The 16,525-nt window shown below is 37.0% G+C and overlaps 2 protein-coding genes across 2 annotated transcripts in view; one reads left to right on the forward strand and one right to left on the reverse strand.

Moving 5' to 3' along the window:
* Nucleotides 1-189: 189 nt before the first annotated feature.
* The window catches only part of ptpn3 (protein tyrosine phosphatase non-receptor type 3), a 22,765-nt gene continuing 6,429 nt past the window's right edge, over nt 190-16,525 (reverse strand). The window contains exons 3-26 of the mRNA XM_079894285.1: nt 15,617-15,724; nt 15,454-15,496; nt 14,434-14,512; nt 14,286-14,330; nt 13,144-13,196; nt 12,893-13,010; nt 12,689-12,776; nt 12,491-12,579; nt 12,110-12,173; nt 11,802-11,932; nt 11,545-11,670; nt 9,501-9,614; nt 9,305-9,395; nt 7,995-8,072; nt 7,820-7,876; nt 7,580-7,736; nt 7,301-7,464; nt 7,109-7,199; nt 5,896-5,960; nt 5,609-5,749; nt 5,062-5,190; nt 2,467-2,612; nt 2,256-2,391; nt 190-548 (exon numbers count right to left, since the gene is read on the reverse strand). Coding sequence (XP_079750411.1) covers nt 468-548; nt 2,256-2,391; nt 2,467-2,612; nt 5,062-5,190; nt 5,609-5,749; nt 5,896-5,960; nt 7,109-7,199; nt 7,301-7,464; nt 7,580-7,736; nt 7,820-7,876; nt 7,995-8,072; nt 9,305-9,395; nt 9,501-9,614; nt 11,545-11,670; nt 11,802-11,932; nt 12,110-12,173; nt 12,491-12,579; nt 12,689-12,776; nt 12,893-13,010; nt 13,144-13,196; nt 14,286-14,330; nt 14,434-14,512; nt 15,454-15,496; nt 15,617-15,724 — 2,394 coding nt within the window. The 3' untranslated portion in view covers nt 190-467. The remainder of the gene's footprint in view (nt 549-2,255; nt 2,392-2,466; nt 2,613-5,061; nt 5,191-5,608; nt 5,750-5,895; nt 5,961-7,108; nt 7,200-7,300; nt 7,465-7,579; nt 7,737-7,819; nt 7,877-7,994; nt 8,073-9,304; nt 9,396-9,500; nt 9,615-11,544; nt 11,671-11,801; nt 11,933-12,109; nt 12,174-12,490; nt 12,580-12,688; nt 12,777-12,892; nt 13,011-13,143; nt 13,197-14,285; nt 14,331-14,433; nt 14,513-15,453; nt 15,497-15,616; nt 15,725-16,525) is intronic.
* The window catches only part of l3mbtl1b (L3MBTL histone methyl-lysine binding protein 1b), a 28,308-nt gene continuing 26,315 nt past the window's right edge, over nt 14,533-16,525 (forward strand). The window contains exon 1 of the mRNA XM_079894289.1: nt 14,533-14,552. The gene's annotated coding sequence lies outside the window, so the exon portion shown is untranslated. The remainder of the gene's footprint in view (nt 14,553-16,525) is intronic.

Below are 16,525 nucleotides of genomic sequence, written 5' to 3' on the forward strand. Positions count from 1 at the left end.
TGTGCTAGTTAGTAAAAATACAATATCAGATGAATTAATGTAGAAATCAGAAGGGGTTGGGGGGTTGGGGTTTACTTAATTGCTCTACAAATAAAGAGTTCTTAAAGTAGATGTATTTATTTTACGCAATTTCTGCAAAAAAATTCCTCTGGTTTGGGGTCAAATGTGACCTGAACATTTCTTGACAGATTTCATGAGATTCACCCAAATAGAGCAATTGGTGTGTATGTGGGACAGAGAAAGAGAAAGAGAGAGCATGTGCGCTGTGGGGTCCTATAAGCTTATACATGTCAAAGTGCTTTATGTTCTTCCTTGATCCGCACAGCTGTCAGGAGAGCCACAGCAAGAGAAGAGATTGTCCATCCATCTTTATCCAGACACACCCTCTACTCCCTGCCCTGTTTTCATCCGTCTATATTGACAGACATCCTTCACTTCTGTTTTCCTCTACTGTCCCTCTCTTCTCATCAACTATTAGGTGTTGAGCTCTGTTTGAATCTCTCTCTGTACACCCTCAGAATGGCCTCACACACAAAGGTGAACTGGCACTGGAAAACAAACATGCACACACAGCATAAGTAATGACAGCACATCCAATAAAATCAGTTTAAGATATTCAAACTTCTGATCCAGTAGACAGATCCAAAAGTCCTTTTAGCCATTCAGGGTATGATGTTACCACTAAACCACCATGAGTGATCACTATTTCCCATAGTGACCTTTCTCTTTATATGTCATTGGCAGCATCCAAATATCATGTAGTCTCTAAGTAGGTGGTACTTAGTATAAGAATAAGAACTTTGCGACTGTTAAAGTATGTTGTACATAGTATGAACGTATTTTGAGTGAAAGTAATCCAAACGTACTACATCTGTCATCTTGTCATTGTCATGTGACTTAGAGCGTCAATTGTGTCGCTTCACTGGCATGCACAACTCATCTCCTTTCACATTTCCTCCACAAAATCATGATCAAAATCATCATATGGTAGGGAAGTATGGATATTCAGATACAGCCATTGCAATTCTTAATTATTGACAATATAAATTCATTTATAATATACAGGTGCTGGTCATAAAATTAGAATATCATCAAAAAGTTGATTTATTTCAAGAATTCAACTTAACAGGTGAAACTAATATATAGACTCATTACATGCAAAGTGAGATATTTCAAGCCTTTATTTGTTATAATTTTGATGATTATGGCTTACAGCTCATAAAACCCACGAAATCAAAATCCCAGAAAATTAGAATATTACATGAAATCACACAGTAATTACACAGTGATACCATGGTCATTGAACCAGGTTTTGGTTCTTTTGGCAGTGTGGGCAGGTGCAAATCCTGCTGGAAAATGAAGTCAGCATGAAGTGCTCTAAAAATGTCCTGGTAGACGGCTGCGTTGACTCTGGATGTAATAAAGCACAGTGGACCAAAGTCCTCTTTTCTGATGAGAGCAAATTTTGCATCTCATTTGGAAACCAAGATCCCAGAGTCTGGAGGAAGAATGGAGAGGCACACAATCCAAGATGCTTGAAGTCCAGTGTGAAGTTTCCACAGTCTGTGTTGGTTTGGGGAGCCATGTCATCGGCTGGTGTTGGTCCACTGTGCTGTCCACTCAACGCAGCCGTCTACCAGGACATTTCCAGAGCACTTCATGCATCCTTCAGCAGACAAGCTTTATGGAGATGCTGACTTCATTTTCCAGCAGGATTTGCACCTGCCCACACTGCCAAAATAACCAAAACCTGGTTCAATGACCATGGTATCACTGTGTAATTACTGTGTGATTTCATGTAATATTCTAATTTTCTGGGATTTTGATTTCGTAGGTTTCATAAGCTGTAAGCCATAATCATCAAAATTATAACAAATAAAGGCTTGAAATATCTCACTTTGCATGTAATGAGTCTATATAATATATTAGTTTCACCTGTTAAGTTGAATTCTTGAAATAAATCAACTTTTTGATGATATTATAATTTTATGACCAGCACCTGTATATGACAATATATAATTCTTTGTGAATTAATAATTCATGCATTACATGGCATCAAAAGGAATTGTGATCTGTTTGTTTGAACGGACCACCTGGACTGGACAGACTGACATTGGCTTAACCAATTATATGAGTTTGAGGTGAAACTATCAGTTTGTTAACAGAGAGAACATTTGAAACTTTTGAAAAATTGTTTGTTGGTGCAAAATGAGTGACACTTCAACTTTTTGTAATGTCTGCGTGTGCGTTTGTACCGATGTCTGAACCAGCATGGCCCTCTGTTCTCTCATGAATGTAATGATCTCTAGGGGATACACTGGCTTTTCCTTCTCCATCAGTGTCATGGCGGTCTCCATGGTGATCAAAACTCCCGTCCGCCCGATTCCAGCACTGCAGAAAAACATTCTCTCGGTAAGATGAGCACCTGATAACATCTGTGTGTCTGTATGCTGGAAGTTCCCTCACCTGCAGTGGACCATAAGAGGCACCGACTCCCCTCTCATACTTCTCATTGACTGGACAAAATCCAGGAAGTCTGAGGAATCTTCTGGTACCCCATGATCTGGCCAGGCAACATACTGCAAATGAGTGATCGAGCGCTGCTGTCCCAACTGTTAAAAAAAAAAAAGAGAGAGAGAGAGAGAGAGAGAGAGAGAGAGAGAGAGAGAGAGAGAGAGAGAGAGAGAGAGAGAGAGAGAGGGGGCGAGGCTGAGTGCAAGAGAATGCTTGAACGAGTTTGCAAAAAGGCAGACAAGTCTAAACATGCCTGTGTTTTGCCTTTTGCAGAAGGATATTTATATGAAATATTCCTAGAATGAGAGCATTAAGGCTTTTTGCAATAAATCAATCTAATTAAGAAATTTTAGTGAAGTAATTACCATAAAATAATATTAATGCATATGGTGATTGCCTATTTACTTTACATTTTCATAAGCGATTAATATATTAAATACTGTCGTAAGTGCAAAAACTTCGTACACATGCTTTTCTGTTGGCATATACGATCATTTTCACATCATTCTGCCTTTATAAATCCCATTTTGTTCCTCACATTTGATGTAGGATGAAATCCATTGAATTTAGGGTCAAATCAGATTGATGATACATTTTATAAATGAGGCCCCAGTATCCTGTCATTCTTTAAAACACCATTTCTGCTCAGAGTTACCTAAATACACTGACATTTTAATTTCCCTTTCAGCTCTATCATGATCTTACAAGTGGGTGAAAGAGAAGAAGTGATCTTTAAGTTCTTGAATATGAGTCACAGTCTGAAGGCCAAAGTGGAAAAAAATAATTCAGTTGTGGTGACAAATCGGGCAGAAAGGAATAATTGGTTTGCAATCTGTGTGGTACGAACAATCACTCACTGGCATTTTTCCTGTACCCCCCAATCATCTCTTTCCTCTCTCCTTTTCTTTATTTTTTTCATCTCAGAAACACACACATACCCTATATGGACGAAAAATGTGTGATGTAACCTCCGTCTGCTGTCCGTGCTGAGATTAACTCCCACCAACAGAGACAACAGATGGGTCTCCGTTCTCCAGCAATGATAGATTGTTTGTGAAAGTGTGAGCATGTATGTGAATGTACATGCACAGTCCCATGCTCTGGAACAGAGCGGTACGTGACCTGCTTGCCATCGCAAATAAACGCTCTCACATGTTGACACTCTCTCTCTCACACATCAAGTTTTCACATAAATAAGCTTTAAGCCAAATATCTGTTTTAAATGAAACATTAAACAAACTTTAGCGTGATAGGACTGACAGAATTTTGCCAAAAATAAGACTAGGATTAAAAACAGAGAATTTTGTCCTCTGCATTTAACACATCCAAGTTAGTGTGCACACATTAGGAGCATTGAGTCTTGAAAACACACACACACACACACCTGGAGCAGTGGGCAGAAATTTTTTTGCTGTGGCGCCTGGGGAGCAATAGGGGGGTTCAAAACCTCAGTTGTTTTGCAGTATCGAACCCACAACCTTCAGGTTATAAGTCTGACTCTCAAACCATTAGGCTATGACTGCCCCATTACTCAAAACAACTGTGTAATGTGTAATACCATGAAATTGCTTGACAAGTAAGGTTTTCTCTGTTGAAGCAGGAATTTTGGAAGGGGCATATCACCACTTTGAACTGTGAATGAATGTCATATTACTTTTGCCATTTCTTTCTATAAAGATAAAGATATGGCAGAAACAGTATTATAGTATACTATTCCAAATTCAAACATCCCAAACATTCTAGCCTTACTATTTCTGACATATACAGGATAGAATGGTATATCCTCTCACTATTTACTCATATACATGTATAAAAGTATATACTCTTACTCATATACTCCTCCTACTTCTGTCATATATAGTATAAGAATAGTATTGGTATGCTAATATGTTATTCTGAACTCATCCATGTTTTATGACTAACATACTAGTACACTATTATTTTTCTCTTATAAAGATATAGTATAAGAAAAAGAGGATGCTAGTGTGTTATTTGGAATATTCTCATGGTTTTTGTCTATTCAAGCATGCTACTCTTACTATTTCTGCCATATATTCTATAAGAATACTAAAAGCAGCAAGCTAGTAATATTCAGAATTTTGCCATGGTTTGTGGCTAGCTCATACAATGTTTCCCTTATAAAGATATAGTATAAGAATAATAGTATGCGAGTATAAGTAGTTGTAGAAGTGTGCTACTTTGAATTCAGTCTATGATTTACTACCTGCTAGTTGTGGCAGGTGGTATTAGGGGGAGGGACATTCTCAGTTTACAGAGCATTTGATTGGATAAATATAATTAGTGTAGGATGATGTTTTCTGAAGGATAAAGATTAAGTTTAAAAGCGTACATATGCTAAAAGTGCTTTTTCTCAACTTTTAAAGGGACACTGGCATATAGATGGCCTAAAATAAGCAACAAACTCTCATTTTGAATGCAAGTGGTCTTTAACAGTGTATATTCAGTGAGCGTTGTATGCTATATGATTTTTCTTACTGCTCCTCACAGGGGTGGTGTCCGTTTAAAACTATACGCTGTTATTGTTACCTGAGTATTTGTGAGTGTTAGCTCTCGAGTAACGTATGCCAGGTTACACTCCTCTGAGTGACAGCACACCTGAAGATACTCATAATCCCTCGCTTCAGGGGGATGCGGCCAGTATTGGTGGCACTTGGTCTGTGGAAATGGAAGAGAGATTATTGAGCACAACACAGCATAAAATAAAAAAACAAAAAAACACACAATTGTGCTCCCTCTCTCCCTCCCTCACACACAGAGTTTATTAAATCATCCCTTTGGAAAAGAATGCAGAGTGCTTGGTTACCAAGCAACAGTCAAGCCGAGCCGAAGAATACGGAACTCACAATAAGCTGTCCTTGGGGGACTGGAGGTGTGTGATGGGTATCGTCTGATTAGGTGTTATGTGTGTGTGTGCCTGCTATGAAAGTGTCTTTTTGTCGTAAAAGTGAGCGTGTGTGTGAGAAATGTTAATGTTCATTAATATTGCAGTACATTGTAACTCACATTGTGTGTAGTATTAACCATTTTCGTTTCATGTGTATGAGAACACGTGTGTGCAAATGCATTGAAGTACCCGTCCTCTCTCAGTCAGTGTGGTTAGCATGATGATGACACTGACGTCCTGCTCCCACACACTCCTCCAGAAGTGTGTACAGGTGTGCGGCAGTGGACCCTGAGCTGCTATGTACCTCAAAATACAACCTGCTGGCTCAGTCTGACACACACACACACACACACACCCAAGTCTTCAATATGTCATCGAGAGCCAGAACTTTTCTATTCACAACTAAATAAAAAAAAACAATGAAAAATGAAATATTAAATAGAAATAAAATGAGGTAGACCGATAGTGATCCATACTTTCACATGACTGGCATTGATGTAATCATCCCCCTCCTCCTGCAGCACCACCCTGGTGATGTCATCTTAAAGAAAAGAATGAATGAGCAGAGAATGAGGAAAAGGGCTTTGCGGATTATGTGAAAACACCTCCTCCGACTAGTTTTAAAGAGCATTATGCCTCGTTCGAAAATCGAAAGCTTATACACAAATGAATAAAATGATACGTTTGACCTTAGCCCTAATCTAATCCAGTGTGGTAGCTTTGTTCAATCTCATCATGGTCATCCAGTAGCCACTCTCTTGTTGTAAAATACAACTTTGCTGAAAATTCTTTGAATTTTCAAATGTTCTTTTGAAAGCTCTTTTTGAACTTTTAAATGTTTCTTTGAACTTTAGATTGTTCTTTTGAACGTTCAAACCCCCCAAAAAACTTGTTAATTATCAATTATAAATGGAAAATTACAGTCCTGGATGCTGTTCAATACAGTGTTCAAGCCATGCTAAAATACAAGATAGTGTAACAGCTATGGCGCAAAGCATATGCTCACCTAGCTTACATTACATTTATGCACTTGTTTTTAAGTGACTTACATTGCGTTTGTAAGTCAGGTTGCATGACTTACTTAGCTTGAAGTTTTAATGTATTTAAAATAACTAGGGTTGGGTACTGAAACATATTTCACAAATCAATTTTCGTTTCAGTATAGATACATTTGGATCATTTTTTCTTAAGGAAAAACTCTCAACCAATGATGTAAACCATACAGGTTTACATAAACTATTAATTAATTCACTATTTATTTTTAGATGAAATAATAAAAAAAAAAAAATTAGTTGTACTCAAACATTTAAATTGCACAAAGTTTTTATATAAACTTTCTTTATATTTTAGTTTCTACTCCAATTTGTTGTTGAAATATAAACAATAGCTAAAATTATGGCTGCTACAGAGATCTGCCATGCCACATTAAAGAGCGTCAAAATGACATTTAATTTTCAGCACAAGATCGATCTTGTGATTTAAGAATCGATATTGGTTCATCAAAATGAAGATCGATTATAATCTAGAAATCAATATTGTTAACTCAGCCATAAAAGTACTCATTTTGTAGAAGAAATAACACTCATTACTTAGCTATATTGTGAACATAGTAGGAGTTACAGGCTGCTATTATTAAATTTTAGCATGTGGTAAATGTTCTTGTTTGGCAAAAAAAGCAATACAACTTACATGGTAATACATCTTTGTACCGATTCTTGTCCATATTCTCAGACTGCTTTGCACAAGACATTAACATTCCCTCTTTCTTCCTGTACAACTTCTGAGAGTAGCAAAACACACATACATGCACGGATGACAATTATCAGCAATGCACACACACGCCAACCTGAGACATGCTGTAAAATGTTTCCATGCCCCAACCTCAAAGTGCAGAAGCAGCGTGCCAGTGACCAACCCCCTCTCCAGACGAGTCATGGACTCCTCTAGTGTCTCTCCAGACGGCTTGGTGGACAGTGGGGATATTTCACCCGGAAGAGTGAGACCCTCACCTAACTGTAGGGTGGGTTCGGCTCGCAAAGAGATACCTGTAAACAAACGCTGTTTGCCGTTTCTGATTGGACGTCAAAGATAAAAGTTAAAACAATGAATCCCCCTCAAAACGCATTTGTCTTGCCCAGATATAAAGACACACGTGCAGACCTTTGCGGCGCACCAGCAATGTAAGTTCCTTGCTGTGCGACTCTCGGCTCGCTTTGATGAACATGACCACCTGCTGATGTGTGTGTTCTGAAATGTCCCGCCCATTTATCAACAACACCTGATCTCCCTCCATCAGTGGAGGCACACAGCGACCAGCCTGCAACATAGCCAATATTTGTACAAATGTAAAAACCAATAACCCATTCATATTCACAAGCAGCCGGGATTTTTATGGCTTACCGGAGATGCGGGGTTAACATGAGAGATGACCAGCGGCATCTTCTGATCCACGCCTCCCTAAATATTCGCCAAACAATATTCTGATGCATGATCTCCCAGACAAAACTCTATTGTAAAACAATTTGAGCAACGATGATAGATACGCAAACTATATCATGTACCACTACCAACTCACTTTGACATTGAAGCCAAACTTCCCATCTTGGTCTGGGCCGATCCTCATTAGCAGCAGATCTCCATCAGCGGTCATACTCTGTACACATAGGACAGGAAAATGTTCCGAAAATGCTAGCTACAAAATAGTGAAATACTAGCATATATTCAGACATTGTTCACAACATTCTAACAGCAAATAATACAAACAACAACAAGGGTTTTAAATGTGACCTCAGAATACTCTTCTTCTTTTGTTGGTAGACCACCTCATTCTAAGCAGTTTTGCACACAAACTGATAGCCTGAAAGTTGTCCAAAAGTCTGAGACAACTATTGAAAATGCTTCTATTTAATACAAAATTATACTATCGGCATGTTATTTTGAGTGAAAAGCATTGAGCACTGAGTTGAGCATTTCAGTTGAGCTGCTTGATCTTACAAGTTGATGATCATATTCTCCAGCATGATTTGAAAATGACCCAAAGAGCATTTTTTGCTTCAAAAGAAGAACAAACAGTATGTCACAGAAACAGCACAGAATTGTAAACATTTCATTTTGTGTCATAACTGATTTAAGTTTCTGAAATCCTACAACTTGTTTCCCTAGTCGGGGAAAAAAAATATGTCATTGTCTTCTCAGACTTTCATTCACAAAAATTCATAAGATTTTCAGTGACTCATCAACATGACTGTAGTATCAGTGTATTGTGGGTGCTGTGGTTTAGGTTCTGAGCCTTTTGTTGAATTCAGCAACGTTTTGATTGCTTGTCTGAAATCCAATCAAGCAGTGCTCCTGACCACATCACAGATTATTATAGATTTATATTAGATTTATTTAGATAAATCTGTTCCAGGGTGAATCTCATGACACCTGTCAAGAACATGTCTGATATTGTTCAGTTTACATATAAAAAATTAAGCCAATTTTTAGGACCAAAAATTCTCTCTCAAAATTACAAATGTATTCATTTTTGCAATTTACACATGCAAAATCGCATGCATGGCCATTTTCCATCCTTAATATGACTTAAAATGGTCACATTTTGCTGCCTTGTCCTGAAGAAATGTTTACTGGAATAAATTACAGCACTTTTCTGCATTTCTGTATAATCTGCAGACCTTAAATAGTTTTTAACTGCCCTATCCATCAATCACAACAATCCACACTCCACAGTGAAATGTGCCACAGGGACCTTCTTCATTTCAACCACTCATTTTAATGCAATGATCCTTTGGAAAGATATGCGGAGAAGCTTTGAAGTTAGACCCTGTTGTGAACCACATTTCCCTTGATCTTGCATCATTGGTTATCATGTACAATAACACTCACCTTATCCCAAACGTGCAACTCATCTTCTTCGGTGATGACGTCATCACTATGAGACCAACTCCCACTCGTCCTCCCCTCCTCCTGAGTTTTCCTTCAGTGTAATCGGTTTTAATAATTTACTATGAGCATAAGTACAATTGAATACATATGTATGGTTGCAAGACTGTGTGCATTTGCATATGTAGAGTAAATTTGCCTGTAAGTATAGAACACGTCTTCACTCTCAGTCACATAGGTAATTTCATTGGTCAGGTTGTCCACAGATGATGGACGTGGCTTACGGAAGTCATGGCGCAAACGAGGACTCCGCCTAGAATAAAATATATATTCAATAAAGACACTAAACCTCGTATTAACCTTATGAGACCTAGACCTTAATATTGCAAACAACATATGCAGCGTCTGATACAGACCCATTTGGTATATATATACACAACCCCAAATCAGAAAAAGTTGGGACACTGTACAAATTGTGAGTAAAAAAGGAATGGAATCATTTACAAATCTCATAAACTTATATTTTATTCACAATAGAATATAGATAACATATCAAATGTTGAAAGTGAGACATTTTGAAATGTCATGCCAAATATTGGCTCATTTTGGATTTCATGAGAGCTACACATTCCAAAAAAGTTGGGACAGGTAGAAATAAGAGGCCGGAAAAGTTAAATGTACATATAAGGAACAGCTGGAGGACCAATTTGCAACTTATTAGGTCAATTGGCAACATGATTGGGTATAAAAAGAGCCTCTCAGAGTGGCAGTGTCTCTCAGAAGTCAAGATGGGCAGAGGATCACCAATTCCCCCAATGCTGCGGCGAAAAATACTGGAGCAATATCAGAAAGGAGTTTCTCAGAGAAAAATTGCAAAGAGTTTGAAGTTATCATCATCTACAGTGCATAATATCATCCAAAGATTCAGAGAATCTGGAACAATCTCTGTGCGTAAGGGTCAAGGCCGGAAAACCAAACTGGATGCCTGTGATCTTCGGGCCCTTAGACGGCACTGCATCACATACAGGAATGCTACTGTAATGGAAATCACAACATGGGCTCAGGAATACTTCCAGAAAACATTGTCGGTGAACACAATCCACCGTGCCATTCGCCGTTGCCGGCTAAAACTCTATAGGTCAAAAAAGAAGCCATATCTAAACAGGATCTAGAAGCGCAGGCATTTTCTCTGGGCCAAGGCTCATTTAAAATGGACTGTGGCAAAGTGGAAAACTGTTCTGTGGTCAGACGAATCAAAATTTGAAGTTCTTTTTGGAAAACTGGGACGCCATGTCATCCGGACTAAAGAGGACAAGGACAACCCAAGTTGTTATCAGCGCTCAGTTCAGAAGCCTGCATCTCTTATGGTATGGGGTTGCATGAGTGCGTGTGGCATGGGCAGCTTACACATCTGGAAAGGCACCATCAATGCTGAAGGGTATATCCAAGTTCTAGAACAACATATGCTCCCATCCAGGCGTCATCTCTTTCAGGGAAGACCTTGCATTTTCCAACATGACAATGCCAGACCACATACTGCATCAATTACTATATCATGGCTGCGTAGAAGGAGGATCCGGATACTGAAATGGCCAGCCTGCAGTCCAGATCTTTCACCCATAGAAACATTTGGTGCATCATAAAGAGGAAGATACGGCAAAGAAGACCCAAGACAGTTGAGCAACTAGAAGCCTGTATTAGACAAGAATGGGACAACATTCCTATTCCTAAACTTGAGCAACTTGTCTCCTCAGTCCCCAGACGTTTGCAGACTGTTATAAAAAGAAGAGGGGATGCCACACAGTGGTAAACATGGCCTTGTCCCAACTTTTTTGAGATGTGTTGATGCCATGAAATTTAAAATCAACTTATTTTTCCCTCAAAATGATACATTTTCTCAGTTTAAACATTTGATATGTAATCTATGTTGTATTCTGAATAAAATATTGAAATTTGAAACTTACACATCATTGCATTCTGTTTTTATTCACAATTTGTACAGTATATATATAGAAAGTTCAGAGGCACATTATTTATTTGAAATAGATCTTTTGGAACATTATAAATATCTTTACTGTCTCTTCTGTTTAATGTAATGCATCTTGCTGAATAAAAGTATAAAAACATTTTTTTAAAGCATTAATAAAAAAAATGTAATCTTACTGACTAAAAAAATACATTAAATAGCTTTCATTAATTGCTATAAAGATGAAATACATTTGAGTGTATCTGAGCATTGTTACCAGTTAGGCGTGTTGGGTGGTGACCGTGAGGGTAGACTCTTGGTCTCTAGGTGTTCCATTGAGCTGGACCTCACTGCAGGGTTCAACATTTTCTCACCAATCAGTTTTCGGTACAGTGGGATAGAGCTTGAACAAAAATAAATGCCATTAAACTCACACTCTCATTTGGTGGAGGCAGCAATGAACTCTAATTAACTCCAGCAATAAAGAACACTGTCATTTTTTAGAATGGCTCCGTCGTGACTCTGCCTGTGTACCTAAGTTTTGAAGTCGAGTGAGAGGGTTTCCTATTGTAGAACGTATGGTGGTCCACACAGGATTTCCACACGTTCTTACAGGCACGTGAAGTTGGCATTAAGAGAGAGACCACGTGGTTGCCTAGCTCACCCTGTATAAAATATAAACACACATAAAATGAGGAAAAGCACAAAATAAAACACAACTAAGATGTTGGTTTTGAAGTATTAAACATCTTTGAGGCATTAAGTATCTGGCTTTAATATGGTAATTCCTGTATTCTGCTTTTGTTTCAAAGTATGAGAATGATTAAGCATGGATATCTTACATGTTTCCGGCGTAGGTGGACAAAGAACCTTTTTCTTTTGAATGAAATTTTGATGATGTTAATCCTGAAAAAAGGCAGTCGTTCAAAAAGCATGCTCCTCATTAAAAACAAAGTACACCAGAATCAAAATACGGGGTACAGTTTCCAAGACTCTTAATTACACAAATAACAGTAATTCTACTTTTTCTGCAGTGTTTGTGCCTCATCCATTGTAATGATAATCACAGTACAGATTCAAACAGAGCTGTAGCTCTGTCAAACAATTTATAATAGCTATAAACATCCATTTAAGATGCTTAAAAAGGGCTTCTATAAAGAACATAAATCAAGCATATACGTAATTAAAACATTCGAGAAAGGATCTGATTGGTCAAAACTCACCATGGGAAAAAACTGGAACAAATTAAGTGGCAAAACAAGGCCACTCCCCCTGATGTAATCCCCACCCAGAGGGCAGGGTTGCTAACATCCTATAGACATGGATTTAAGAAATTTAATTCAATAGCTTATCAACACTGCCCATTATTTCTTGCCATTTTGGAAGTATGAAAAACGCAGGATTTTTAACCCAAATGGTACCTGAGTGTGATGTAGCTCCACTCCATACAGGTCTAATGTTCTCGCTGTATTCAAATAGCACAGCTCAGCTTCACTCTGAGACAGACCTCTGAAACACATTTAGACATGTATTAAATCTGTGTGTGTCTGTGTCTGTGTGTGTGTGTGTGTGTGTGTGTGTGTGTGTGTGTGTGTGTGTGTGTGTGTGTGTGTGTGTGTACATACTTGTGCTGTGGATGCAGCGACTCCACTTTCAGAAGGAACTCCTGGTCTTGGTCAGGGAGAAAATGGGTCTGACTGAGGTATCCGGCAGGAGTTTCAGAAACATAGTCTCCAAGCTCAGCTGTCAATCAGAAAGGAGTATTAAAATGCTATGTTTGAAACAGTCCAAGCACAGACACATACTCTGCAATATCAATGATGTCTCTATGGAGCTGCCAATCACAAAGTGAGGTGGTGTCATTTTCTCAACTTACACTGAACAGAGTAAGAAGCCAGTACCACAGCTGAGCTTAAAGGACACTTTAATCTGCAATAAAAACACACCATGATATTTTGGGATAAAAAATATATTGTTGTGACATCAGTGATTTTTTATAAGTATTTGTCAACATATATTTACATTGTCAGTTAATATTTGGTATTTAAATGTCCATAGATGTGTATTATAATTCTTATTTATACACAATACTGTGTGAGCTTTACTCTGTAACCAGAATCACCTGTTTTTCAAGGATGATGCAACCAGCATCCCGCATCTATTATAATGATGTGGGTTGCTGGTATTTTTGATCATTCAATTCATTTGATCATTCAATTCATTAAAAAAAATAAAAATAAATAAATAAAAGATATATAATTCCTCTGAAAAATATTTGGTATTCTTATAATTTAAACAAAATACTTTTTCCAAAGCAGATTTCAAAATAAATGAATAGTTATCCATCTTTTATAATGTAAATTGTTATGATACCTAAATTCAGTTGTAGCATATCATATACATTTATAACATCTGCCATTTATGCCGTTTATCAGCCAGAACATGAAAACCTTTATAAACTCATCTGCAATTAGAATTTGATATTACTTTCTCATTTCCATTACTCATTCAATAATAATGAATGGCACAAATTGAGTAATTTACAGTAGTATGAAAGTACAAGAACTACTGTTCAAAGTTTTTTTTTTTTAAAGAAATTAGTAATTTTTTAGCAAATAACAGTAAGCCATTTATAATATTACAGAATATTTCCATTTAAAATAAATTATGTTTTCTATTTATCAAAGAATCCTGAAAAAAACTAAGGTATTTTTAACATTGTTAATAAGAAAAAAAAAATTTTAAGCACCAAATCAGCATATTAGAATGATTCTAAAGAATCATGTGACACTGAAGACTAGAGTAATGATGCTGAAAATTCAGCTTTGCCATCACAGGAATCGATTACATTTTAAATTGTACTAAAATAGAAAGCAGTTATTTAAGTTGTAATAACATTTCTCAACATTAATGTTCTTACTGTATTTTTGATCCAATAAATGAAGCTTTGATAAGCATCAGAGACTTTGAATCTAAAATTGTACAGTAGTATAGATGCAAAAGCAAATCAACATTTACCTGCCCTCACAAATGTCCTTCTTAATCTGCAAGAAATAAAAATGCCTGGAAAACAAAATAAGGGTCAGACAACCTCTCATTCTATACACATATAAGTAATATATATTATACATTTCTGTCTCATTTGCACATAAGCAGGGAGATGTACCTGGTCTGCTCATGCTGGAGGGAGTTTGGATCAGAGATGAAGAACCTCACTCTAAATATTAAAAAGAATGGAGCAGAACCTGAGGGAATAACAGTGGGAGAGAAAAAGCAGAGGACACGGTAAGAGGAAAAGGACCCAAAACAAAAATAGTGAAGACAACAGATATTCACTGATCAAAGTTCAATGTAAGCTCAGTGTCATACTACTTCTAAAAACGTTTAGGCAATCCCCAGAAATCTAAGCAAATCCATTAAATCATAATTTGGAGTTTAAAAAGCAGGTGGGCACTGAAGCGTGAGAAGCAAACACCGTCTCTGTCTTAATGCATGCACGTCACGTCTGATGACTCAAGTAAGTTGATTAATTAAATCAGCCACCTCCAGTTCTCATGAGGAAAACAAACAGGTGTCTCCTGATGCTCTTTTAGGGGAAACAAAATTATTTGTGCTCATATTATTTAACTCATGTTACACAGTTATCAAACCTGTGCACTCTTATTATGGTTATGTCTGTGACTGATATCTAAGCCTGCATGAAATCTGCTCCCTCAGAACTTTCCACAGAATTCTACATATCCACCAACCCTTTGTCTGTATCATAACTACATTTCTTTGCAAGAGTTTAAAAGAATGTGGATTAAATGGTAAAATCCACAATATATAAAAATATGGTAGAGAGTGAAGCTGATAAAAACTTTTATATTATGGCTGATATCTTACCAATATTACATACTATATTAATTGGTCAAAATAAGTGAAAAAGAAAGCTAAATCATCTTAAATGCTACAAGTGAATTTAGGCGTCCCAGCATTATATTATACAATATTATTTAAATTCTTGTTTTTTAAATTAACTTTAAACCAACATTAAATGATGGCAAAGAGGAATGTAAATGTAAAAATAGGGGAAATGTGCATGCAAAATTAAATAGCCAATATTCTGATTGTCCAACGCAATTGTCACTTAAACAAATCCATTGACTCCAGGTTGCCAACTGTATCTGTGTCTAGTTTCTCTCACCTTTCAGCTGTTTCTTAAAGGGTTTGTTGGGGTCCAGCCATCTCTGAAATGTAAACATATAATCAGTTATCACTAAAATGTTTCTTAAGACAGGGCATTACATTTCTCTATTTCTGGGTCACATCAAGAAACACTTCTTGCTCACTTGCAAACAATCACTTACCGGAGAGCTGGATGTGTCCTCACAGATCTGCAGGCTAAAGTATTGTTTCTCCACTATGTTTAGGTGTTCACAAACCAAGTTGAACAGCAGATGACCAGCATCATGTTTCTGTGAAGCAATAACACATGCTGTTCCATTAGCAATTGTACCAGTTTACCAAACCAATATTTATAAAGTGATCATATTCTACATGGTTTAACATAGGCTACAATGACAAATATCAAATTACTGTATGTGTGTAGTAGTGGTCAACCAATATAGGTTTTTTGCAATACCTAATGCTGATATTAATATCTAGAAAGCAGGGTGGCCCAAATAATTCTGATACATACACTACTGCAAAAGTTTGGGCCCAATTAGACTTTTTTTTAATAAGATGATCCTTCAGAAATCATTCTAATATGCTGATTTGCTGCTCAAGAAACACTTATTATTATTATCGATGTTAAAAACAGTTGTGCTGCTTCATATTTTTGAAATATAAATGTTTTATGATGCAAGTCACTATTATCAGCCAATATCAAAAATATCTCAAAGTGGCCAAATATAATTCAAATATAACTGCCCTAATCACAAACCAATTAACATGAATCAACATCTAAAAATCCTTTTTAATTTTAACTCATTACTCCACAGTTGTCAATCAGAGTCCTCATTCCCTCTGCCCTTCTTTCTAACATCCAGTCTAAGACCCTATATTCTGTTGACTCCTACAGTGGTGGTCAAAATTGATGGCACTCCTGATAAATATGATAAAAAAATGGCTGTAAAAAATAAATCTGCATTGTTTATCCTTTTGATCTTTCCTTCAAAAAATTCGCAAAAATCTAACCTTTCATTGAAGTAAAAGAATTGAAATTGGGGGGTAAATCACATTATGAAATAAATGTTTTTCTCCAAAACACGCTG

Source organism: Squalius cephalus (genome assembly GCF_949319135.1).
Source record: "Squalius cephalus genome assembly, chromosome: 15".
Taxonomy (NCBI): Eukaryota; Metazoa; Chordata; class Actinopteri; order Cypriniformes; family Leuciscidae; genus Squalius; species Squalius cephalus.